Source organism: Rhinolophus ferrumequinum, chromosome 9, assembly GCF_004115265.2.
Source record: "Rhinolophus ferrumequinum isolate MPI-CBG mRhiFer1 chromosome 9, mRhiFer1_v1.p, whole genome shotgun sequence".
Lineage (NCBI taxonomy): Eukaryota > Metazoa > Chordata > Mammalia > Chiroptera > Rhinolophidae > Rhinolophus > Rhinolophus ferrumequinum.
The window spans coordinates 5,024,301-5,050,360 of record NC_046292.1 but is presented as its reverse complement, the minus strand read 5'-3'; the positions used below and the strand labels follow the sequence as shown (position 1 = coordinate 5,050,360).

Here is a 26,060-nt window from a genome sequence, read left to right as displayed (position 1 = left end):
CTAGGTGATGTCAGAAACATGGCAGCATGCGGGATCCCCCTTGATCTCTCCACTTGAAATTACAACAAGTTGAACAGCTATAATTTAACAAAGGATCCCATTGCAACACACAAACATGTCTGAGAGACCCATGCATCGAAACATCTGAACATGGGCAAACCGGGAGGAAGCGGGGAGAAGGGGAGGGACAAGTGCAGAGACGGGGACGTGGACGCAGCCTGGAGCTCACTGTGGCCCCCGTCCCGGGAGAGAGGAGGATTGCGACTGCAGGTGCACTCTCTGTGGCCCCAAGCATTCCTGCCTGAATGATCAACACACAATATGGCTGACCCCAGCGATCGGGGCAAAGAACTCAGTGCAAAGACCAAATACGAAGTACGACAGCTGTGGTCCACAGTCCTCACTGCCAGGCAGAAAACAAAGCCATGGAGCCTGGCTGCCTCCCACCACCCTCCCAGAGCTTGACACCCCCACACCCTCCCAGTACTAGCAACAGGCCCCAGAAGTAACTGTAGCAATGTCAGATTAAAGAACAGAATATCTACAGCCCTGAGAACTAGAGAAACAGTTCCTGAGTGGCAGATGTACACTGTGGCTAATTTCCGTGACAAGGGAGAAGATATGGCGGTGAGGCAGCTGTGGTCTGGCAGTGTCACCGTTACTTGGAGGAGACCAAAGACACACGCATACCAGTGTCTCTCCCAGCGAACCCCGCCCCCACCTTTTGCAGCTGATCTCAGCAGGGGCACCCAGGGCTGCTGAGGCACACAGCTCTGCATCTGGCTGCAGGGGCAGCACTGGGATTTCAGGGCCTCGAACCCCATCGCCTACTACATCCTCCCAAGGGGGTGGTGCCCTGAGACTGATGCGAGCTGGTCACAAAGGAGACGCCCACCTTGCCAGGAAATATTCCACTGTGAGAAGGTGGAACAGGGCAAGCGAAAATAAAAATCTCCATTGCTACCTATAGGAAAACAAAAGAAAGACCCCTTTGTTATCAACGTGCTGCAGAATTCATTCCCACAGATGCCTAGGAAGAGAAATAATCCATCAACTACCATGAATAACCAAGGTAACAAGGTAGACCAGAAAGAAAATTAAAAATCTGCAGAAAATACAATTAAATATGTGACTTAAATGACAGAATTCAAGACTGCAGCTCTGAAAAATTCAATGAGATGCACAAAAACTCAGATGGGCAGTTTAATGAACTCAGAAATAAAATCAATAAACAAATGAATACTTTACCAAAGAGATAAAAATTTTTAAAAAGAACCAAATAGAAATTCTGGAAACGAAGAACTCAGTAACAGAGATGAAGGAGTTTAGGAAATAAAGCTGTCCAGATGAGGAAAGAATTAGTGATATCAAAGACAGAAATCTGGAAATGACGCAAATGGCAGAAGAGAGAGACTTGAGAGTTAAAGGAAATGAAAGAACTCTAAATGAAAGAACTATCTGACTCCATCAGGAAGAGCAATATAAGAATAATGGGTTCACCAGAAGGAGAGGAGAGGGAGAAAGGCAAAGAAAGTCTATTCAAACAAAGACTCAATGAGAATTTCCCAAACCTATGGAAAGAACTGGATCCTTGACTCCAAAAAGCAAACAGAACATCAGTTACCTCAATCCTAAAAGGTCTTCTCCAAGGCACATATTGAAACTGTCAAAAATTAATGACAAAGAAAGAATTCTCAAGGCAGCCAGAGAAAAGAAGATAGCAACCTACAAAGGAAAGCCCTATAGATTATCATGTGACTTTTCAGCAGAAACTCCACAAGCTAGGAGGGAGTAGAATCAAATATTCAAACTACTGAAAGAGAAAAATTACCAGCCAAGAATAACATATCCAGCAAAGTTATCCTTTAGATATGAAGAAATAATAAAGACTTTTACAGATATACGGAAGCTGAGGGAATTTTCCTCAAGGCCTGCATTACAGGAAATACTGAAAGAGGTTATTCTACCTGAAACAAAAAGACAAAAGTATACAAAATTATGAATAAGATTACTAACAGACAGACAGGGGCAGGAAATGGCAACCCCTATACAGAATAGGGCACTATACATTTGAACATAACATAAAGGGTAAAGGAAACAAAAACATAAAAAAATAAAAAGAGAAGAAGATAATTTGCTGCGGCAACTCAAAAATGAACTTACAGTATAAATCGGGATAATTTGTGACAACAAAAACATAAAAGGGGGTAAAGGTCTGAATCTGCAAAGGGGAATGGAGATAGGAAACAGGGAAAAAATCATAGAATGCCACCAAACTTAAACAACAGACAAAACATGAAGGCAAAAAAAACAATGGAGACACTGAATGACCAGAAACAAAAGATATATCCTCATATATCAATAATCACCCTAAATGTAAGTGGACTGAACTCACCAATAAAAAGGCACAGAGTAGCAGTTTAGTGGTTACCAGAGGGTAAGAGGGCAGAGGGGTGACAGAAGAGGGTAAAGGGAGTCAAATATAAGGTGATGGAAGGAGAACTGACTCTGGGTGGTGAGCAAACAATGCAATATATATATATTTATATGTATATATATACATCAAATATATATATATATTTGATGTATATATATATTATATATATATTTGATATATATATATATTTGATGTATTATAGAAGTGTACACTTGAAACCTATATAATTTTACTAACCAATGTCATTCCAATAAATTTAATGAATATTTTTAAAAAGCATAGATTAGTAACCATAAAAAAAGAAAAACCCATTGGAAAAATTTAACTGATTAATTTCTAACTACCTTTTCATGCTAATTTGCCTGGATGCAGGTATCATTATTTTATCCAATTAATTATTACGTTGGTGCAAAAGTAATTGCGGTTTTTGCAATTTTTTTAACCTTTTAAACCACAATTATTTTTGCACCAAGCTAATACAGTCAAGACTTAGAAATATTCAACTGCAAAATGTCAAAAATTTTTAAGGTTAAAAAAAAAAAGACCCTAATAGAACTTCTGGAAATGAAAACTACAATATGCAAGATGGAAAATACACTAAGTGGAAATAGCAAGAGATTAGATATTGCAATAAAAAATATTAGTGAATGTGAAGACACAGCAAGAGACTATCCAAAAATGAAACTTAGAGGGAAAAAAAGACTAAAAAAATGAACAGAACATCAGTGAACTGTGGGACAACTTCAAGCAGCCTATATACATTTAATTGGAATCCCAGAAAAAAGAGGAGACAGAGAGAGAAAGAGAGAGACAGAAAAAATATTTGAGAAAATAAGAGAGGAAAAAATTTCAATTTGATGGAAACCATAAACCTACAAATCCAAGGAGCTCAATGAACTCCGAGCACAAGAATCATGAAGAACACTGCACCTTGGCACCTGATAGCCATACTGTTCAAATCAGTGACAAAGAAAATCTCACAAGTAGCCAGAAAGAAGACATGCTGCATAAAATCAAGGATGACAGCAGATTTCACGTTAGAAACAATTTAACTGAAAAGACAGTGGAGCAATGTCTTTGAAGTTCTGAAAGATAAAAACTGTCAACCTAGAAATCTATACTCTGCTAAAATATCTTTAAAACTTGAAGGTGAAATAAAGACATTTCAGACATGAAAACTGACAGACTTCATCACCAATAGACCAATAGTACAAGAAGAGTAAAGGAATTCCTTCAGGCAGAAGGAGAATGATTCCAGATGAATCTACATAAAGGAAAGAAAAGCACAGGAAGAGACAACTACACGGATAACTATTTAACCTCTTTAAAAGATAATAATCACTTAAACAAGAATGGCAACAATATAGTGTGGGATTTATAACACATATAGAAGTAAAATATATGTCAACATACAAAGGCCAGAGGTAATGGAGGTATACTATGGAAAAGTTTTTATACTATATACGCAATAGTGTAATTATCTCTAGAAAGTAGGTTGTGAAAAATGAAATATGTGTATCATAAACTCTAAAGCAACCACTAAAATACAGCCCACTTTAAATATAGACACATAGGTTAAATATAAAAGGGTAGAAAAAGTTATGACACACTAACACTGATCAAAAGTAAGCTAGAGTGAACATATTAAGAAAAAGTATGTTTTAGAGCAAAGAGTATACCAGGGATAAAGAGGTCATTTCACAATGATAAAAGGGTCAATTCACCAAGAGGGCATAACAATCCTAACCATTTATGCGCAAAATAAGACAGCTTCAAAATGCCTGACGGAAAAACCAATAGAACCGCAAGGAGAAATAGACATACCCACAATTATGGTCTGCGATTTCAATACCTCTTGAGGTAAAACAAGTACAAAGAAGATTAGTAAGGATAGAGAAGACTTCAAAAACACTACCGTGTTTCCCTAAAAATAAGCCCTAGCATGATTTTTCAGGATGACATCCCCTGAAACATATGCTCTAATGAGTCTTTTGGAGCAAAACTTAATGTAAGACCCGGTCTTATTTTCGGGGAAACACAGTATCAACTAACGTGACCTAGTTTACACTGATAGCATAGTCAACCCAACAGCACGAGAATACACATCCTTTTCAAGTACATACAGAACATTTACCAAGACAGACCACATTAGATACATAAAACAAGTCTCAATAAATTTAAAAGAATTCAGGCTTTGTACTTTCTCTGACCACAATGGGATTAAAGTAGAAATCAACAACAGATCCCTGAATATGTGATAACTAAATAATACGATAACATGTAATACGATTTCAAAGAGACATCAAAAGAGATATTAGGCAGTATTTGAACACAATGAAAATAAAATGCAATATATCAAATGTGTGGGATGTAGCTAAAGGTAAAAGAAAATTTTATACTAAAATCCATTAGGAAAGAAAAAATGTCTCAAATCAACGACTTCAGTTTCCATCTTAAGAAACTGGAAGTAGAGCAAGATAAACGAAAGCAAGCAGAAGAAAGAAAATAATAAAGATCAAAGTAGGAAAAAAACACAGAAAAACAATTAAAAAGTCAGTTAAATTAAACTGGTTCTTTGAGAAGAGCAATAAAACTGACCAACCTTCAGCCAGACTGATAAGGGGGAAAAAAAGAGAAAACACAAGTTACCAATTTCAAGAATGACAGAGGGACCATCACTAGAGAACTTACAGGTATCAAACGACTAATAAAGGAACATTATGAGCAACTTTATTCCAATAAATTTGACAACTTAGACAAAATGGACCAATTCTTTGAAAGATGCAAATTAAAAATTCATTCCACAAGAAGTAGAGAAGCTGAATAGCACTACATCTGTTAAACAAGCTGAATTTAGTTAAAAACTTCTCCACCAAGAAAACTCCAAGTCCAAATGGCTTCACTGGTGAGTTTGAGCAAACATTTAAGGGATAAATATATACCAATTTTACATAAATTCTTCTAAAAGAGTAAAGAGGAGGAAATGCTTCCCAGCTCATGCTATGAGGCCAGGATCATTCAGGGACCCAAACCAAACAAAGTCATTTTAAGAAAAACAAACAAAGCTACAGGCCATTACTATGTTTTCCCTTTTCTACCATCTCCCCTCTCCCCTTACCTCTGGTTGCGAAGATATTTTAACATTTAAAAATCAATCATGGGGGCGCCGGATGGCTCAGCTGGTTAAGAGTGCGAGCTCTTAACAGGGTTGTCGGTTCAATTCCCACATAGGCTAGTGAGCTGCACCCTCCACAACTAGACTGAAGACAACGAGCTGCCACTGAGGTTCCAGAGGGGTGGCCAGATGGCTCAGCTGGTTAGAGCTGGAGCTCTTAACAACCAAGTTGCCGATTCAATTCCCGCCTGGGATGGTGGGCTGGGCTCCCTGAAACTAAAGATTGAAAATGGTGACTGGACTTGGAGCTGAGCTGCGCCCTTCACAACCAGATTGAAGGACAATGACTTGGAGCTGATGGGCCCAGTGAGAAGGACACTGTTCCCCAATATTCCCCCCAATTTTTTAATTAAAAAAATCAATCATAATTCATCATGAACTGAAAAAGAAACTATTAATAAAAGAAACTAAAAAATAAAAACCTTATAACCATTTCAATAGATGCAGAGATTTGACAAAATCCAACATTCATTTCTGATAAAAAAAAAATACACAGAAGGGAACTTCTTCAGTTTCAGAAAGGGCATCTATGGAAGAAAGCCTACAACTAACACGTTTTCTCTCTGATCAGGAAAAACACAAGGATATCTGCTCTTACAACTTCTAGGCAGTACTCAGTGGAGGTTCTAACCAGCTAATAAGGCAAGAAAAATAAATACAAAGATCCGGACTGAAAAGGAAAAAGTAAATCTGACTTTTCACAAACATGATTGGACATAATCCCAGAAAGTGAGTTTGGCAACGTTGCAGAATAAAAGATTAATATGTAAAAATCAATTATTTTTGTATACACTGGCAACGAAAAATTGGAAATTGATCATAAAAAAACAACAATCCCATTTATAATATGAAATAATCAGGGATGAAACTGACAAAAGATATGCAAGATCAGCTCCCTGAAACAAGATAACGCTGTAAGAAATGAAAGAACATCTAAATAGATGGGTAGGTGTGCCAGGTTAATAAACTGGAGGACTTTATTTTGGGATGTCTATTCTCCCCAAATTGATGTATAGATTAAACACAATCCCAATCAAATGCCCTGCAGAATTTTTTAAAAAGACACTGAGAAACTGATTCTAAAATTTGTATGGACAAAGGACTTAGAATATTCAAAGCACTCTTGTAAAAGAATAAAATTGCAGGATTTATGTTACCTGATTTCAAGACTTACTACAAAGCTACAGGAATCAAGGCTGTGTGGTCCTGGTAAAAAGGATTTACCAGTTTTGTTCATCTTTTCAGAAAACTTTTAGCTTTAATTTTCTCTATTGTCTGTTCGTTGATTTCTGCTTTTTCTTTATTATTTTCTTCCTTTTACCTTGGATTTACTTTGCTCTTTTTTATGCCTCCTTCTTAAACTGGAACTTTGTATCAGACTTGAAACACTTGTTCTCCAGGATTAGCATTTCAAGCTGTTAATCTCCTTATAAGTATGCTGTACTTTCATTACCATTGATTTTGAAATATTTTCCAGTATTCTTTGTGATTTGTTTTTTGAATCATGAATTATTTAGAAATGTGTTGTTTAGTTTCTAAATGTTTGGGTTTAAACATCTTATATTTTATTGATTTCTAATTGAATTGACTCTAGCCAGAGAACACAGATTGTACAACATTGATTATTTAAAAGTTGGGACTTATATTACAGCCCAGCATATTTTATCAGTTATAGAGAGCGGGTGTTAAATTCCCCAACTATGATTATGGAAGGTCCATTTCTCTCTTCAACCCTTTCCATTTTTGCTTCACATAATTGAAGCTCTGTTATTAATGTCTCCCTGATGACTCTCTCATCATTATGAAAAGTCTGTCTTGACGTCCTTTTATTAATACAAGCATTTCAGCCTTCTTACGCTTATCGTTTGTATTGTACATCGTCCCCATCCCTTTATTCTCCAATCTACTTGGAAATTTCTATTTCAACTGTACTTTGCAGACAGTATAGAGTTGGATCTTGATTTTTTCATCTGCTCTGACAATTTCTGTCTTTTAATTGGAATGTTTAGTCCCTGTTATGTAATTATTGATAGAGCTGGGGTTAGAGTTATTATTGGTTTGATATATTGCATTTTTGTTACTGTTATTGCTCTATTCCTCCCTCCTACCCTTCTTTCGGATTATCCGAGTATTTTAAAACGTTACATTTTAATTTATCTCTTGACTTTTTAGCTGATTTTTGGATCTCACACTCCATCTTGACTCTATAGGTTCAGAAATATCTGTGATGGCAAAGTTTCTGGAAACTAATTGTCAGTGTTCGATTCCACTTTGCCACTCGTTTACTGGGTGACTTTGGGCAAGTTAAGTCACTGAAGCTCTTTGTGCCTTGATGTTCCACATATAAAATGGAGACAGTAACTTGCAGGGAAATGCGTTTGTGCTCGTGGTCCTCACCCAACGCATTATGAAAATCAGGGTGCAAGCTGCAGGAAAGCAGACAACACAGAGATGCCCTACAGTGGAAGAACATCTGGGTTCTGATTCTGTTTCTCCTTGTAATGAAGTTGTGGCCTTGCAGATATTGAGACTGGTTTAAGATCAGGAGAAATGATTATCAGTAAATATTTCCTTAAATGAAAGCATATCGGTTTTAGTATACATTCTTTCAAGATGGTAATATAAGACCAGAGTATAAAGTGTAGTGGCATGGTCAAAAAGAGCTTTCCATACTGGGGGAGACCCTACCCTCCATGGCGGTATCACTGGCAGCTACATGTCCACACAGAACCCAAAGAAGTAAGAAAGTGTGCACATGCTGTACTGAGGGACTAGCTCAGGTCTAATAACAGCTGTATCTTCAGCTATTCAGCAACACAACCCAACCCCACAAGACGGTACCTCTGGCCTCTTCCCACCAACCCACAGCCCACCTGTCAATACTACGCTCCCCGTCTCAAAGGCTGGCTGTGAGGATTACATGAGTTCCATTTCTATGAAGAACTAAGGACAGGGAATGGCACATAGCAACCGCTCAACACATTAACTAACACACCGCTGAAGACCAGCAGAGGTAAGTTAGAGATAATCCAAAAACATGATTTAACACACGTTACCATCTCCACCAAATTGTTACAGGTAATGAAAAAGTCAAAAGAGGAGGCAGCCAAAAGGAACAAAAAGACATCAGAATAATTTACCAAGTCATTCTGCTTTTAAATGAAGAGCGTTTGAAACACTTTCCTCATTATCATCAGACCGACACAAACATTTCAATGTGTGTACATGATCCACGTCGTCACAACCACAAAGGTTGAAAGATACCTTCTTTCAAGGTCAGCAACAAAATGACCTAACGGCATTAGTAACAGCTAACGCTAATTAAGGGTTTCGCCTACACAGTGTTCTAAGCGCTTTACATGTGTCAGCTGATTTGATCGACAAATGACTTACCAAGAAATACAGTTCAAGATATATGTAACCTATATAAACATGATACTTCCAAAAATACTTTAACTGAATTAAGAAAGAGTTTTTATAATTTAGAAGTGATTACTAAGTAAATGGTACAAGTGACTTTTGTTTTCCTCAGAATTGTGTTGACTACACTTAAAGGAAAAGGAAACTACAGCACCTGACTCTGGGGGCGGGACGTGGACAATGGTACTGCAGTAACTGCACTGGCTGACGCCGGAGCCCAGGCTCAGGATGGCCGGCAGGGTCCGGGCAGCTCCTCCTTCAGCGTTGGGGGGCCGTCCATGAGTTGGCATCTCTGGTTTACGTACGGCTGGGGTCTGAGAAACAGCTGGTGATACAAGAGAAACTGACAGTGAAAAGAAAAACTCCCAACGGGAAATTTATATTAAAGACCCACACAGTGTACAGATCCGTATAACTGATAAATAAAAACCAACGGGCCATAAAGAGGAATATGAAACGGATTATTTGTGATTACAATGAAATAACTAAAGTCAGGAAATTAAAGTAAAGAAACAGGAAGGGTGGCTTTATAATAACTCTTTTTATCTAACTACGAAGGGCTTTCCTGTTACCTCGCAATGCTTGGACATCATCTGCCTTGTGGTTCTGTCTGTCTTCTTCTGAGGATGAAGTTGTATTTGTGCAGGATATACATTTTCTTTTCAAAGCTGGAATGTTGTAGCTCTTCAGGTATCTGCAACCACATAATTAGATCATGTGTTCTTACCTGTCCCCTAACTTTGCCGCTTTCCACCTTTCTGCTCACACTTCATTTTACTTTTATTACTTATTGAATAAATTTGACACGTAACACTCTATAAGCTTAAGGTATACAGCATGTTACTTTGATGTATGTTATGATTGCTGATGAAGCAATATTAATCATCTTACATAATTATAGTACAATATTACTGGGTATATTCATTATACGGTGCATTAGATCTCTATGGCTTATTTACCACTTGTTACAAGTTTGTACCCTTAAATACCTTCACATTTATCCCCCCACTCCATCTCCTGGTAACCCTCATTTTCCTGTTTTTCACAGGTTTAATTTTTTTCAGATTCCATATATAAGTGGTATCACACAGTACTAGACTTTCTCTGACTTATCTTGCTGAGCATACTGTGTTCAAGGTCCATCTATGTTGTCACAAGTGAGAGGATGTCCTCCTTTCGCATGGCTGAATATATGTGTATATGGACCACATCTTTTTTATCCATTCATCCGTCGATGGACATTTGGGCTGTTTCCTTCTCTTGGCTATTATGAATACTGTTGCGATAAACATGGGCATGCATACAAAGGTCTGACAGTTAAGTTCCTGAACTTGTTGCAACACTGTTTCTAACCTTTTTTGATATCAGAGGGATTATTCATTATGAATTTGTACCAACTGGACAAACAGTTCACCAAGTTAACTATGTGGAAGTGCTGAAAAGGCTGTGTGAAAAAGTTAGACGACCTGAACTTTTACCAATGATTTATGGCTCTTGCATCACGACAATGCACCAGCTCACATGGCACTGTCTGTGAGGGAGTTTTTAGCCAGTAAACAAATAACTGTATTAGAACACCCTCCCTACTCACCTGATCTGGCCCCCAATGGCTTCTTTCTTCACCCAAAGATAAAGGAAATATTGAAACCAAGACATTTTGATGACATTCAGGACATTGAGTGTAATGTAACGATAGCTTTGATGGCCATTCCAGATGAAGAGTGCCAACATTGCTTTGAGGGGTAGACTAAGCGCTGGCATCGGTGCCTAGCTTCCCAAGGTGACCACAGGGATATTCAGCAATAAGGTATGTAGCACTTTTTCTAGGATGAGTTTGCAAACTTAATTGTCAGTCCTCGTCTATCTCGTCAAAATCCTATATTCATTTCCTTTGGGTATATACCCAAGAGTGAAACTGCTGAATTGCATGGTAGATCTATTTTCAATTTTTTGAGGAAGCTCGACATTGTATCCCACAGTGGTTGGACCAATTTACATTTCGACCAACACTGTATAGGGGTCCCCTTTTCACCACATCCTCACCAGCACCTACTCTGTCATCTTCTTGGTGATAGCCATTCTAACGGTGTAAGGTGATAGCTCATTACTGTGGTTTTGATTTGCATTTCCATAATGATTAGTCATGCTGAGCATCGTTTCATGGGTCTGTTGGCCAGTTTGATGTCCTCTTTGGAAAAAAGTCTATTTAGTTTTTCTGCACATTTTTAAATCGGTATGTATTTTAAGTTGACCGAGTTGTTTATTTTCGCTATTAACCCCTTATCTGATACATCATTTTCTCCCATTCTGTAGTTGTCTTTTAATTTTGTTCCTTTTGGCGTGCAGAAGCTTTTGGGTTTGATGTAGTTCCACTCGATATTTGTTTTTGTTGTTTGTGCTTTTGGTGTTGTATTTTTAAAAAATCATCACCAAGAACAGTATATATGAGCTTTTTCGCTACATTTTCTTTCAGGAGTTTTATAGTATCAGGTCTTACTTAAATCTTTGATCCATTTTGAGTGAGTTTTTCTGAATGGTGTTGCATAGGTATCCAATTTCATTGTTGTGCATGAGTTTCTCCAGTTCTCCCACCACCATTTGTTAAAGAAACTACTGGGTATTTTTGGCTCCCGCGTCGAATATTAGTTGACTATATATACCAGGATTTTTTTTGGTTAATGTGTCTATTTTTGTGCATGTATCATATGTTTTTATTTCTAATGGCTTTGTAGTGGAGACTGATATCCAGAAGTGTGATGCTCCAGCTTTGTACTTATTTTCTCAGGATTGCTACAGCTATTAGGGGTTTTGTTTGTGGTTCCACACAAATTTTAGGATTGTTTCTTCTGTTTCTGGAAAGAATGGCTTTGGTGTTTTAATGAGGACTGCACTGAATCTGTAGGCAGCTTTGGGTAGAATGGCCATTTTAATAGCCAATATTAATTCTTCCCATCCATGAACACAGGATGTCTTTCCATTTGTTTGTGTCTTTTTCAATTTCTTTCAGCAAAGTCTTGTATTCCTCATTGTACAGATCTTTCACTTCCTTGGTTAATTTCTAAGTATTGTATTGTTTTGGATGGTGGTGTGAATGGGATAGTTTTCTTTTTCAGATGCTTCATCATTAGTGTAAAGGAATGCAACTGATTTCTACGCTGATTTTTTTTATCCTGCCACTTTACTGAAATCGTTAATTCCAATAGTTTTTTTGGTGTTTTTTTTTTTTTTGACCGACTCTTTGGGATTTCCTATATAAAAGATCATATCATCAGCAAAGAGCAACAATTTTGCTTTCCGATTTGGATGCCTTTTCTCTGTCTTGCCTAATTTCTCTAGCTAGGACTTCCAGTACTATATTGAATAGGAGTGGCAAGAGTGGGCTTTCTTGTCTTGTTACTGATCCTAGAGAAAAAACTTTCAATTTTCCCTATTGAGTATAATGTTAGCAGTCGGTTTGTTGTATATGGCCTTTACTATGTTGAGGTATGGCCGTTCTATACCCAATCTGTTCAGGGTTTTTATCACAAAATGACGTTGTAGTTTGTCAAATGCTTTTTCTGCATCTATTGAGATGATCATGTGATTTTTATCTCTCATTTTAATGATGTGATGCACTGTATTTATTGATTTGTGTATGTTGAGCCATCCTTGCATTTCAGGGATAAATCCCACTTCGGTATAGGATATAATTCTTTTAACAGGCTCTTGAATTTAGTTTGCTAGTTTTTGTTGAGAATTTTTGCATTTATATTCATCAGAGATATTGGTCGACAGTTTTGTTTTCTTCTGGTATCCTCATCTGGTTAGCCTTATCCTTATCCAAATAATGATGAATGTTGCCCTTTCTGAAGCCATTACTCTTATGTTGGCTTTCTGAATGGTATCTGACAGATCTCATAGGGTTTCTTTACTTTTTAAAAATCTTAGTTCTCTCCCTTCTTTAACCTTAACCATTTCTACATTCCTATCTTCTCTTCCATCTGACCTGTTGTATTTCCAATGCATTCTTCATCTCATTGAGTTCTGCAGTTCTAGAGTTTGTTTGTTTAGAATTTCAATCTCTGCAGTAAGGCACGCCTTTTATTTATTAATTTTATTCCTAAGATAATTGTATTGCCTTTCTGAGTTTTCTTATAGCTTGCTGAATTTCTTCATAACAGCTGTTTTGAATTCTTTATCAGTTTGATGGCAATATTCCATGTCTTTGGGTTCAGTTTCTGAAAAATTGTCATTTTCTTTTTGTCATACTGTATTACTGAGATTTTTCATGGTGTTCGATGAAAGGTGCCTCTGATTTGAAGTAGCAAAAACCTTTCTTATTTAGACAAGGACCTGTTTACTTTGATTCTAACAGTTCAACAGGTTGCTAACTAGGAGCCTTCCTTTTGTTTTCCGGTAGGTACTGCTATAGAAAGAAGTTTTTGGTTTCTCTTACCAGAGCTGACTCATGGCTAAGTTTGGGAGCACATACATTAAAAAAAAAGAGTGACAGTAGCGTGGGTAGAATTGTGTACTTAGCACTTGGAGGTTTAGGTGTGCTCATGGCCTGATAGGAGAATCCACAAGTTGGGGGTGGGAGTGGTCCTCTTGCTAGAATCCTGGGCACTTTCCTGCAGTTCTTTTCACCTATCTACTTCCCTTTCCTTTCTCTCCTCCCAGTTTCTGTGATCTCTTCTCAGAGACAGCAACGGATCCTTTTAGCTGCAAAACACATGGGTGGACTGACTCCCACTCACCACCTTCACCCACTATCTCCTCTGTTAAAAAGGTCATGCTGGCCCACTGCTGGACCTGCTACTGCTTCTCTGCTGCCACTCCTGTGGTCCAATCCACCCACCTGCAGGTACACGGGTGGATCTCACAGGTGTCCTGGTATGCTGTGCAGAAGCACTTATTTCTGGTTATGAATATCCAGTTAGTTGAAAATTGAAGGAGAGAGAAAAAAAAGAACAACTCCAAAGCTGCCACGATGCTGACGTCACCTTGTATTTTCTTCTCTGATGGAGTCTTCCCTGACCACCCCAGCCTGAATCACTGGATTGTTACATCACTTTTACTATAGTCTTGATCTTCAAATCTTGCATCATTTAAATTTGACAAGCATAGGTCTTGTCTTTTCAACTATACCATAGCTCCTTTAAAGAAGGAATCCATCTTCTAATTTTTTGAATCCCCCGAAATGTTGAGTACATTATGAACTGTATGTAGTAAGCACTCCGTAAATATCTATTGGTTTATAGTGAAAAACCAAGACAACAGCTACCGTGTTTCCCCGAAAATAAGACCTAGCCAGACAATCAGCTCTAATGTGTCTTTTGGAGCAAAAATTAATATAAGACCCGGTATGATGTTATATTATATTATTATATTATATTATATTATATTATATTATATTATATTATATTATATTATATTATATTATATATTACATTACATTAAGACCGCGTCTTATATTAATTTTTGCTCCAAAAGACGCATTAGAGCTGATTGTCCGGCCAGGTCTTATTTTTGGGGAAACACGGTACTAAAAATGACACCAAGTCTCCACAGTGACACTGTTTGCTTTCAGAAAAACTAACATGTTATGAAAACTTGTGCTTCATACCTGATAACACTATCAATACAGTTTATTTGCTGATAGGATGGACTGTGCGGATCTTTTCTCAAATCTTCACGCGACTCAGAGTATGGGCTATTATTTTTCAATGGCTGGCAGGAAGAAAAGGCTTTCTGCTCACCTGAAAGAGAATGAAAGGATGTACAATTAAAATATATATTATTCTTAAGAACACGTACTTATTCAGCAAAATTAAATCATGGTACTTTAGAATAACTACGTTCAATAGAGTATTATGTACCTGATAAAAATGAGCGCAAATCTAAATGCACTGATACAGAAAAATACCCAGATAGAATGATTACTTACATGATTACTTTTTTTTTTTAAAGGAGTGAAACAAACAATTTGGGCAAATATTATCCAGGAATACAAGTACTGGTGAAAGGTTGACAGCAATGGCAGAATGTCAAGCTGACACTGTACGACTGGTCCATCCCGGCATTACTAAGAACGGGGCAGCACACATCGTGCGCATCTTACATTTTGCAATATGAAGTGCACAGCATTGCCCGTGTTGAACTGGTGTCCAACCGAACTTTCTGTGATGACAGAATTGCTCTTTATCCGTGCTATCCAACATGGTGGCTACTAAGAACACATATAGTGATTAAGCACCTGAAATGTGGCTAGAGCTACTGATACACGAAATTTAAATTTTTTTCTATTTGTAATTAATTGGAATTTAAATTGCCAAATGTGCTAGTGGTTACATATCAGAGAACACAGGTAGAGCGAAGAAACGAGGCCTCAGGCTGTACCACTGAAGGACTTAAATCTTCTGTAGAGAAGGAAGAGCCAGTAAAGGAGACTGGAACAAGAGAATCCAGAAAGATAAGAGATCTTGCAAAGTATGGTGTCACGGAAACCAAAAACAGAAACTATTTCAAGGAGTAACTATGTCAACTATCGAGAGGTTGAGTGAAAAAATGTTAGCTACTGTTGTCATGATTCATAAAGCTGCTTGAAAGAGGCTTATTTTCAAAGGAAAGTATGGAAAAATGAATAATTAACATTAAGTCATTAACTCTATATTTTAAAATTTAAATAATTTTAAAGCGTTTATAAAAATAGTACAGAGTTCCCATACACCCTTCACCCAGCTTCTACTAATGTAGTATCTTCCATAACCAAAATGAACAAAACTAAGAAACTAACAGTGGTACCCTACTAACTGAACCATAGACTGGATGTCACCTGTTTTCCACTAAATGTCATGTTTCTGTTCTAGGACCCAATCCAGATCTCACATTGAATTTAGTTCTTAATGTCTGCTTAGCCTTTTCTTAGCTTTCACAATCTCAACACTTTTGAAGAGTGTGGGACAGGAATTTTGTAAAACACCCTTCAATTTGAGTTTCTCTGATATTTTCTCATGATCAGCTTAAGGACGATTACCACAAAAGAGCTACGTGCTTGCTTTGGCATCAGACCAGGGCTACATGATGTTGACAGGCTGTCGTACTGGTGTGTTAACCTTGCTCACTGATCAAGGTACTATCTGCCTGGCTTCTTCTACCCAAAGTTACTAGTTTACAATGTAATAAATAATGTAAACAATACATGTTGTAGAGAAATACTTTCAGCCCATGCAGATATCCTGTTTCTCTCACACTTCCACCTACTGGCTTCACGACAATGTGAACGTACTCAATGGCACCGAACTATTCACTTAAAAATAGTAAATTTTACATAGATATAAAACCAGAATTAAACCTTTCATCTAGTTCTAGCGTTCATTGGGGGATACTCCCCTCAGCAGTTATTCCAGTGGAATTCTTTTCTTCTCATCCAGTTTTACTGAGATATACTTGACATGACAAGCAGCCGTGTATAAGTTTAAGGTGTACACATACTGACTATTGGGGCATCCTAACAGCAATTTTCTATAGTCCCCGTTCCCTCTACATTTATTGATCAACACTTTTCTATTAGCAAGAGTTTCCCTTCTCTCCTTTCCCTTTTATTTACTCATCTAATCATTTATTTATCAGCATGGACTCCTGGATGTTTATTTGTTGGGTTATAATCCAATACTACCATTATTTACTTTGTTGCTCAAATTGTTCCAAGTTTGGCTATTGGGTGCTCCTTCAAGTTGTCTCGTGTCCTTTTGACACGCTACCTTTCCCCCTTGTTTTTCTTGAGCACTTCCCTCCGTCCTGGCTCCAGTTTCTTTTACTGGAAAAACATTTAGAAACTAAAACCTGGGTGCTAGATATGCTCATTCTTAACTGTGTCCCTCCTTACAGGTCCTCTCAAAGGACAAACTAGTAAATACATGTACATATACTAACTCTGGTCTGTCCATCCACCCATTAAACAAAAAGGCATGTGTTCATGCTGACACCTTTAACTCCAATCCAGCACCAGAGTTCATGCTAACATTCCTTCTTTGCTTATTTGTAACTTCTTTCTCTGATAGTGAAGAATCTGGTTATCGTTCTCTATAATGTACACACCTATTTGCTCAACCCTAGTATACATATAAAGTGGCTTCAGAATTGCTAACCTACATTCTCGTGAGAAACAAGTTTATCAAGTTGGTTGCAGTATTTGTGCACACTTATGTTTCGTGTTTAGTCCTAGGGCATCCAGTTAAACACTGGTTTCCAAAGCTATACAGCTCCTTATTTTCCCACTCCTGTCAGTATGTTCACACCATTCATTTGTAATATAGTTAGATTTATTTGCCTGTATGTCATGTGGGCTCACTATGAACTCTGGAGTGGGATGAGGTGTACAGATCTATGGTTTTTAACAAATGTATCCACCACTAGAGTAACAAAGAGAACATTTCCATCACTCAAACACTTCCCTCCAGCTGCCCTTTTGTAGTCAACTCCTTCCCTACCCTTAGCAAATACTGACCTGTTTTCCAGATACAGTGCATTCCAGAAGAAATGCTTTCCCAGAATGGAATCATACCACTACATGTAACCTTTTGGTTCTGGCTTCTTTCATTTAGCAAAATGCATCTAAGATCCATCTATACTGCTGTAGGAATCAAGTTCGTTAATAGGTCATAGTGCAGTGTACCACAGTTTATCCATTCACCTGTGGAATGACATCTATGTTGTTTTGGCAAGTCTGAATAAAGTGTCATAAACATTCACAGAGGTTTCTGTGTGAACTTGGGCATTTTTTTCATATACTACTTGCTATCCGTACAACATCTGGAAAATATTTGGATCTCTTGACCATTTTTAAATTGGGTTTTCTTACTTTTGAATTTTGAGAGTTCTTTATGTATTCTGCATAAAATTTCTTTATTGTATACATCATTTGCAAATATTCTGTATTTTCATTGTCTTTCAAAGATAGTTTTTAATTTTGAAAAAGTCCAATTTAACAATTTTTTTCTCTTTTATGGATCATGCTTTTGATGTCACACATCTCTTTGCCAAACTCAAGATCAAAAAGACTTTCTCCTAGACGTCTGTAGTTTTAAGTTTTACATTTAGGTCTTTGGTCCATTTTGAATGAATTTTTGTATAAATGTGTAATATATGTGTTGTTTCATTTTTTTACATATATGGTTGTCCAGTTATCCAGTGCCATTTGTTGGAAAGACTATCCTTTGCCCACTAACTTGACCTTGCACCTCTGTCAAAAATTAATTGACCATATTAGTGCAGGTCTTTTCTGGGACTCTAATCTGTTCCATGATTTATCCCTTCATGAACATCGCCTGAATTATTGTAACTTCACTGTAAGTTTTAAAATCAGGTAGTGGGAGTCCTCCAACATAGTTTTTCTTTTTCAAAATTGTTTTGACTATTTTAGTCCCTTTGTCTTTGCATATAAATTTGGGGATCAGCTTGATGATATCTACAGAAAAAAAGTCCTGCTGAGAGTTTAATTGGAATTACACTGAATGTACAGATGAAATTGGGGAGAATAGTGAATATTCCAAACCATGAACATGATATACGCGTATCTTCCCCTTTACTCAGTTCTTTAAAAAAATATTTTTTCTTTCATCAGTGTTTTTTAATTTTCTGCATATACATATTTCACATAGTTTGTTAGTTTACATCTAAGTATTTCCAGTTTTTGGTAGTTTTAAAACATTTGCTTCCAATTTTTCTCTGTTAGTATATAGAAATTTGATTTTTATATACCGAACTTGTATCTCGTGACCTTGCCAAAATTAGGAATTTTTGTAGATTCATCAGGATTTTCCTATGTAGACAACCATGTCATATGTGAAGAGAGTTTCATTTTTTTTCCTTTCCCATCTGTTGGCTTTTTATTTTTTTTTCTTGCCTACTCCTCTGACTAAGACTTCCAATTTGATATAAAGAAGTGGTACAAAGAAGTGGTGACTGGATATTCTTCACTTAGTCTCCAAGTTAAGATGAAAACATTCTCTCACCATTAAGATTAACATCAGCTTTAGATTTTTTGCCGACGCCTTTTTTGTTAGGTTAACTATTTTCTATTTCTAATTGTTGAGAGTTTTTATTACGCATGGATGTTGAATTTTGTCACATGCTTTTTCTCCATCTATTGAAATGATCAGATGGTTTATCTTTTTTATTCTGTTGATATGGTGAATGAAAGTGATTGACTTTTAAATATTGAAACAGCCTTGCATTCCTAGGACAAATCATACTTGGTTGAAATATATTTGTCCTTTTTATACATTGCTGGATTAGATTTGCTAATATGAGGTGTGATTAAAAAAATACAGTGAATGCTGCTGCCAAGTACCACCCAACGGAAAGGCAGGGGTCTTCAATACAGGAAGTGGCGGCGTCGAACCTTAGTAACAGTGTGACAAGTTTCAACTTGTTCAGTGCAGTCAATTGGATGTGAGCTAAGGTTGAGAGAAGGTGTGTTTTAAAGTGTGCCATAAATCATCCTCCATCATGACCATGCTCCGTGTCACACATCGCTTCTAGTACAGCAATTTCTGTCACATAAAAACATTACGGTGTGTCCTCAACCACCTTATACACTGATCTGGCACCAAGCAACTTCTGGCTCTTCCCCAAGTCAAAATGACTATGAAAGGTAAACATTTTGAATCGATTCAGGATATTGAGGCAGCCATGACAGAGCAGCTAAAGACACTCATGAAAGAGGACTTCCAGAACTGCCAGAAAGTGGCAAGAAAGATGGGATAAGTGTGTTTGAAGTGGGGATAAGGAGAAAGCTTAGATTACTGATTTGAGACCTTTCTTCTTTTTCCCACATGAACACTTAATGTCATAGATTGCCCTTTAAGCATTGCTTTAACTACATCCCACAAATTTTATGCTGTCTTTTCAATTCACTTGGTTCAAAACGTTTTTATTTCCCTTGAGACTTTGACCTGGGGGTTATTTAGAGGTATGTTATTTAATTTCCAAATATTTGGGCATTTTCTAGATAATCTTTGTTATTGATTTCTAGTTTAATCCATTACCTTAGAGAATATACTCTGTATGATTTCTGTTCTTTAAAAACTGTTAAGGTTTGTATCATGGCCCAAAATATGGTCTATCTTGATGAATGTTCCATGTGTCCTTCAGAAATATGTGTTATGTTGTTGATTGGAGTGTTTCATACATGTTAATTGGGCCAATCTTGTCAATAGTGTTGTTCAGGTCTCCTGTATCTTTACTAATTTTCTGTCCACTTGTTTTATTAATCACAAAGAGAGGTGTGGTGCAGGTTCCAACTATCACTGTGGATTTATTTCTCCTTCAAGTTTTTATCAGTTTTTGCTTCATGTATTTTGAAGCTCTGATGTTAGGTGCGTAAATATTTAGGACTGTTACATATTCTTAGAGAATCAACCCCTTTGTCATGCAATATCCCTTTGAAACCCTGATAATGTTCCTTATTCGAAAGTCTATTCTGTCTAATCTTAATACAGCTTTCCAGCTTTCTTTTGTTTCTGGTGAGCACAGGGTATCTTTTTTACCTTTTCAACCTATGTTTTTATTTCCAAAATGGGTTCTTGTAGATAATATGCATAGGCATCTTGTTTTTTCATCCAATTTGACAATTTCAGTCTTTAACTGGTTGGTATATGAGATGATTCAAATTTTATGTAATTACTGATAATTGGATTAATATAAACCATATTGCTAGCTGTTTTCCATTTGTTCCATCTCGTTTTTTGTTGCTTTTTTACCCCTCCTTTTCTGCTTCATTTTGAGGTGTTTTAAATTCCACGTTACTGCCTCTACTGATATTCTTATATTTCTTCAAAAACTTTTTAATAATCATCCTAAAGTTTACAATATCTATCAGTAAGGAGTCATTTTCTACCTCCAAATAACATAGTGCTTCAAGTGTAGTGTTGACAACTTTACGACAGAATATCCCCAATATCTCCTTCCCGTTCTTTGCAGTATTTTACCTATGTTTCAAATGCAGAACACTGGTTTTGCTTTAGTCAGTTACCTTTTACAACAACTAGAAATTAAGTAAAAAGTAGAACTGATTTTACCCTTCATTTAGTCCATTTTCAGTGCTTTTCGTTTCTTTGTGTAGATCAAAATTTATGTCTGATGTCATATCATATTCCTTTTACCTTTAGAAATTCCTTTAGCATTCCTTATAGAATGTATCTGCTGGTAATAAATTCTCCCAGTTTTTGTCTGAGAAAAATCGTTATATCCTTTCCACTTCTGAAAGATACTTTCCAGTAGTTGTAGAATTTTGCACTGACAGTTTTTTCTTTTTTTTTTAAGGAGGTCACAGCTCACCGTGGCCCATGCAGGGATCGAACCGGCAACCTTGGTGCTACCAGCACCACACTCTAAACGACAGTTTTTTTCTTTGAAGACAATATTCTATTTTCTTATAATGTGCATGGTTTCTGAAGAAATGTCTACTGTAATTCTGATCTTTTTTCTCTATCTATATGTAACCTTTCTTTTTTCGTCTACCTTCAAGATATTCTCTGTTTTCAGCAGTTTGAAAATGACATGCTGACGTGTGTGTTGTTTTTATTTTGTGGTGGGTGTTTTTTTTTTCCTTTTTTAAATTTACACTACTTGATGTTCTTTGGATCTGGAAAATCTTGGCCATTATTTCAAGTATTTCTTCTGGGATTCCAATTACTCATATGTTAGTTCATTTGATATTGTCCCAAAATTCTTAATAGGCTCTGTTCTACATGTTTCTTTCTCTTTGTGTTTCAGTTTGTGTAATTTCTATTTATGTATCTTCAAGTTTACTGATTCTTTTCTTGGTTGTGTTGAGTGTCCATCAAAGGCATATACGTATTCATCCCGAGCCTTTCTAACACTTCCATTTGATCGTTTATGTTCTACCTCTATTCTGTGATTACCTGTACAGTCTTGCATGTTGCCTGCTTTATCCATTAGAGCCCTTAATGTACTATTCAGTTATTTTAAATTCCCCTTCAGATAGTTCCAACATTTGTGTCATAACTGACTCTTGTTATGATGACTATTTTGTCTCTTGACAGTTTTTCTTGCTGTTTCATGTGCTTCATAATTTGTTGAAAACTGAACAGCTTGTGTAGAACAATAGAGACAGGGCATGCCTTCCTTCTGCTAGGCCTGTGTTTGAGTTAATCTAATTAAGTTTAGGCCAGGGTTGAAGTGTTTTGTTGCTTTGGTTTCGCTCAAAGTCTTACAGCTTTTAAATTCCTCTAGGGAAACTTTGTGTTTCAGGTGATGCTGGTTGCTAGAGAGCGTTTTCCCCCCACTATCATCTCCACTTTTAGCTTCTGGTCTTCCTTTTGCATTGTGCCTCAGAGAAGGTCTTGTGCCAGTTATTTGATTCAGTCAGCGAGTGCACCAGTATCCAGGGCATACATCTCACCTCTCCCAGCAAGTGTGCATCCCTCCTTAGATTTAGGCCTGTTGGCTGCCCTGTAACCTCCGCACTCTGATGGGTTCCAGAAAGACCATGAGCTTGCCATGTGTCTGGCTTTTTTCCTTGTAAGTTTGGAATGGTGCTCATTCCAGCAGTCCCTGAGCAGAAACCAAAGCACTCTCACTGAATTAGTTCAGTTCATGAATCATTTCTTTTACTCAGGCACTGCGTCACCCAAGAAGTGGAACATTCACTTACCTTCAACTTCCCTAACTGCTTGTCTGGCAGCTGGCATCAGTTTCTGTAGCTGATGAAGGGGCTTTCCACCTTTCCAGTGCTCCTCGCCCTTCCATCTCAACTTTTAAAACTTCCCTTATCCTAATGTTTTAAAGCATAGACTGCTCTTGTAAGAAAAGTGGAAATATAAACTTAAAACCTGATATTCTTGTTGGCTCTGGCACCTTGTAAATATGTATACAGTGATCATTTAGTATTTTCCTTTTCATTAGTGTGTATCTCTACTTAGTCTCTAATATTTAGATTATGACGTTTTTGTTTTTAAGTTGCATACTTGTTTCTCTTGAGTGAGGAGTAATAAAGAATCTTTTCACTAGTTCTTGTAGGTCTTAATATGTTGATAAAATCAAGATGCCCAAATAACACTAGTTCTCCAAAGCTACACCTGATGGCAGCCGATTTTCCTTCTCCCCCCGAGTCACAGCCTATGTGTGTTAGAGTCAAATATAGCACATATCTAAGGAGTAGGAAATTTTCATTTTCTAAAACAGCAGCAGAAGTACACAGGGTTAGCTATAGCTTACACTGTATAAAATGGTTTACGATGAAATTTTGACATTGGCTTAAACACATAGCCTTCCAAACAACAGTACTGATGGTGTGACCAGACCAATGGTAGATGATAAGAAACTGGATAAAGCAGGAGAGGAAAAGAGATTTCTGCTCTGAGAAAAAATATAGAGGTCAGGACGTAAAACTGTGGCACCAACCTGAGGTGCTCGGCCAAGGCAGCAGCGAGTAACACTGACCGGGCCAGACAACAAAGAAAACATTTAGAAAATTTAGACTTAAAATCTGCCCAAAGAATTTCCTCTGCCAGGACACAAGAGAACAGCACACAGCAAGAAAGATATTTAAGATGAACTCTTCTGTACAGAGGGAATCTGATAGTTTCAAGGGACAGAACAAGTTGTTATTTCTATCCTGTGTCCCTACATCTACAGGAGAAGAAACATACGATGCTAAACCTCCTATCAAAGTGAAAAGAAAAAACTGAAGTCCACGACTTGCTACATCTGGAGGGCATCCTATGGGCTCCCAGTGCTATCATCTGCAGGAGCAGAAGTACGATTTTTTTTGTTGTGTAAATCATATGAACTCCTCAAAAATACAGCTGCTATTATTATTATTGACCTTAGAGAAAACATTTCACCTCCACTGCGTAAAATACCCACATCTGACAATGACAGAAACCATTAATAACATTTAGGTACCTAAAACCTCTAACAACTTCCAAAATTCTATTACTATTCAGGGAGAAAAACGAAGGAAAGTTAGCTAAATTAGAAGTTAACGTAATTTGATCTCTATGTTACAGAACTTTCTTCTGCTATATAGTAAGTAGGTTAACTTTTCAAAAATCACGTCAATTGTCACAACTGGCCCATTTGTATGGCGTGCTCGTTACCTCATATTTGAGAAGCACACACATGTCTCAAGAAAAAAGCCAAGTTCTTCATCCAACTTAGGTCTTAAGTGTTCTCTACTTGTTTGAAGTGACAGGAAGGGATTAGTATTTTAATCTACTTTATTATCTGAAACGTATTCTAAAATTAACTCTTGGTTTATAGATAGCTCCTATGAGGGGAATCTATGAATTTTTTGGTGTTATCAGAAACGTTAATTCTTTAGTATAAGTATACTGTAACTACGTTCTAATACCATTTAGCTCTCAGAATAGTATCTGCTGCTACCATCATCATCATCACTATTATTATCTGGGCAAGTAAATATCAAAAGCAGCAGCAAAGGTTCATGGCTTTACGCTCACACACTCTACGTTTATGCAGAAGAGGGGAGACGAGGGAGGCGGTCCAGGGGCTGCCTGCTGACTCACCACCGAGCTGTCCCGGGAGCCTCTCCACCGCTTGCTTGTTTGGTGATTTGGTCATTGACTCAATGTACAGCTGCTGACCCAGATTTTTTATTTTGTTTACATTGGCGTAGACCTGCTGCAAAGTCAACTTAAGGAAAAGAATGATAAAATGTTTCAATATTATAAATAAGTACATTAAAAGATACATAAACAAAATACATTTACCATCTGGTTCTCTGAAGACATGATGACTAAAAGCACAGTAATAATGTTATTTTAGTTTCCCACCATACCACAGTGCAGTAGTACCAGTGAAACTTTAAATAAGCCTGTTCACAGATGTGCTCATTTTTAGAAAGGACACAATTAATCCAAATGTCACCTTCCAAAGGTGGAATTTTTTTACAGACATTTTCCCAAACCAAAATGGATTAGGGTGTCAATTGTCAGATAAGGTCTTCAAATCAAGAACATATACTAAGTGTGAGGGATATAAATGATAAATGTCCAACTATTACATTGTTTTGTGCACCTGAAACTAATTTTAAAAAGTAAAAAAAAATAAATTAAATAAATAAAAATGAAAAAAAAGAACATACACTAAGAAGTCATGTGTTGAGGTGCAGAACTCGTACCGACACATTACAGGTACCAACACTGATTATGATAACGACTCCTGTACAGAAATCATCTGCTCACTTACCGGTTCCTTCTGGCCGTCCTCCACGCACTGCCCACTGGAGTCACTGGAAGACGCTATGCTGATGTGATGCTCCTGGGACCCACTGCTTCCCAGGCTCCCGTAGCCACTGGACGCACTCACGTGAACTGGCTGAAAGGAGGAGGCCTACCATGAGTTACTGGCTACACAGCAGTTAGAGGAAAGATGTGGCCTTACCTACCTCAGAGGCTGTCTAAAACCATCAGGAAATTACAACTCAAATTTCTGAAATCCCAAGTGAGGTGTGGGAAGGTTGGTGCTTTTAACCCTAATGCTGACATGAAAGATATTCCTCACTCACTTCAGTAATGTTCAAGGGCAAAGTCTAGTTTTCTAGTGAAAGTGGGTATTTCTGGAACAAAAAAATTTGTAAAAAGCAATCCTATAATAATTTAACAAAACATGAAAATAAACTCGTTCTCTGTGCTGAGTTTAGAACAGACACCATGAATGAAATATAAACCATACTTTTCCCCAAGAACTTCACAGATACTTTATGAATCCTACAGATTTTATGAAAGACATTTGGAAAACTACTGGGCTAACAGTTTTCTACGACACCATCAGTAAACACTTCACATGTTCATTAATTGAATCTCTAGTAGAAATCACTTTTGGCATTTGTTTTCATCAGGTAGATTTTCCTAGTTTTACCTTATAATTAGAGATATTGTGACCTGCCAAAATCCCACTCCCCTACCTTTAAAATTGGAATTATTTTAAAAAATGCTGAAGCCAAAACCCAGAGGTTGAGTACACTGGTAACCATGCTTGAACCCAAGAATTCTCTCA

The 26,060-nt window shown here is 37.2% G+C and overlaps 1 protein-coding gene across 8 annotated transcripts in view; it reads right to left on the bottom strand.

Annotated features, from left to right (window-relative positions):
- The window catches only part of PER3 (period circadian regulator 3), a 56,216-nt gene that overhangs the window by 15,670 nt on the left and 14,486 nt on the right, over nucleotides 1-26,060 (bottom strand). For all 8 annotated transcript variants that reach the window (XM_033114369.1, XM_033114366.1, XM_033114367.1 and 5 more), the window contains 5 exons: nucleotides 25,251-25,379; nucleotides 24,569-24,695; nucleotides 14,638-14,770; nucleotides 9,605-9,726; nucleotides 9,187-9,357 (listed from right to left, as the gene is read on the bottom strand). In XM_033114369.1, coding sequence (XP_032970260.1) covers nucleotides 9,187-9,357; nucleotides 9,605-9,726; nucleotides 14,638-14,770; nucleotides 24,569-24,695; nucleotides 25,251-25,379 — 682 coding nt within the window. The remainder of the gene's footprint in view (nucleotides 1-9,186; nucleotides 9,358-9,604; nucleotides 9,727-14,637; nucleotides 14,771-24,568; nucleotides 24,696-25,250; nucleotides 25,380-26,060) is intronic.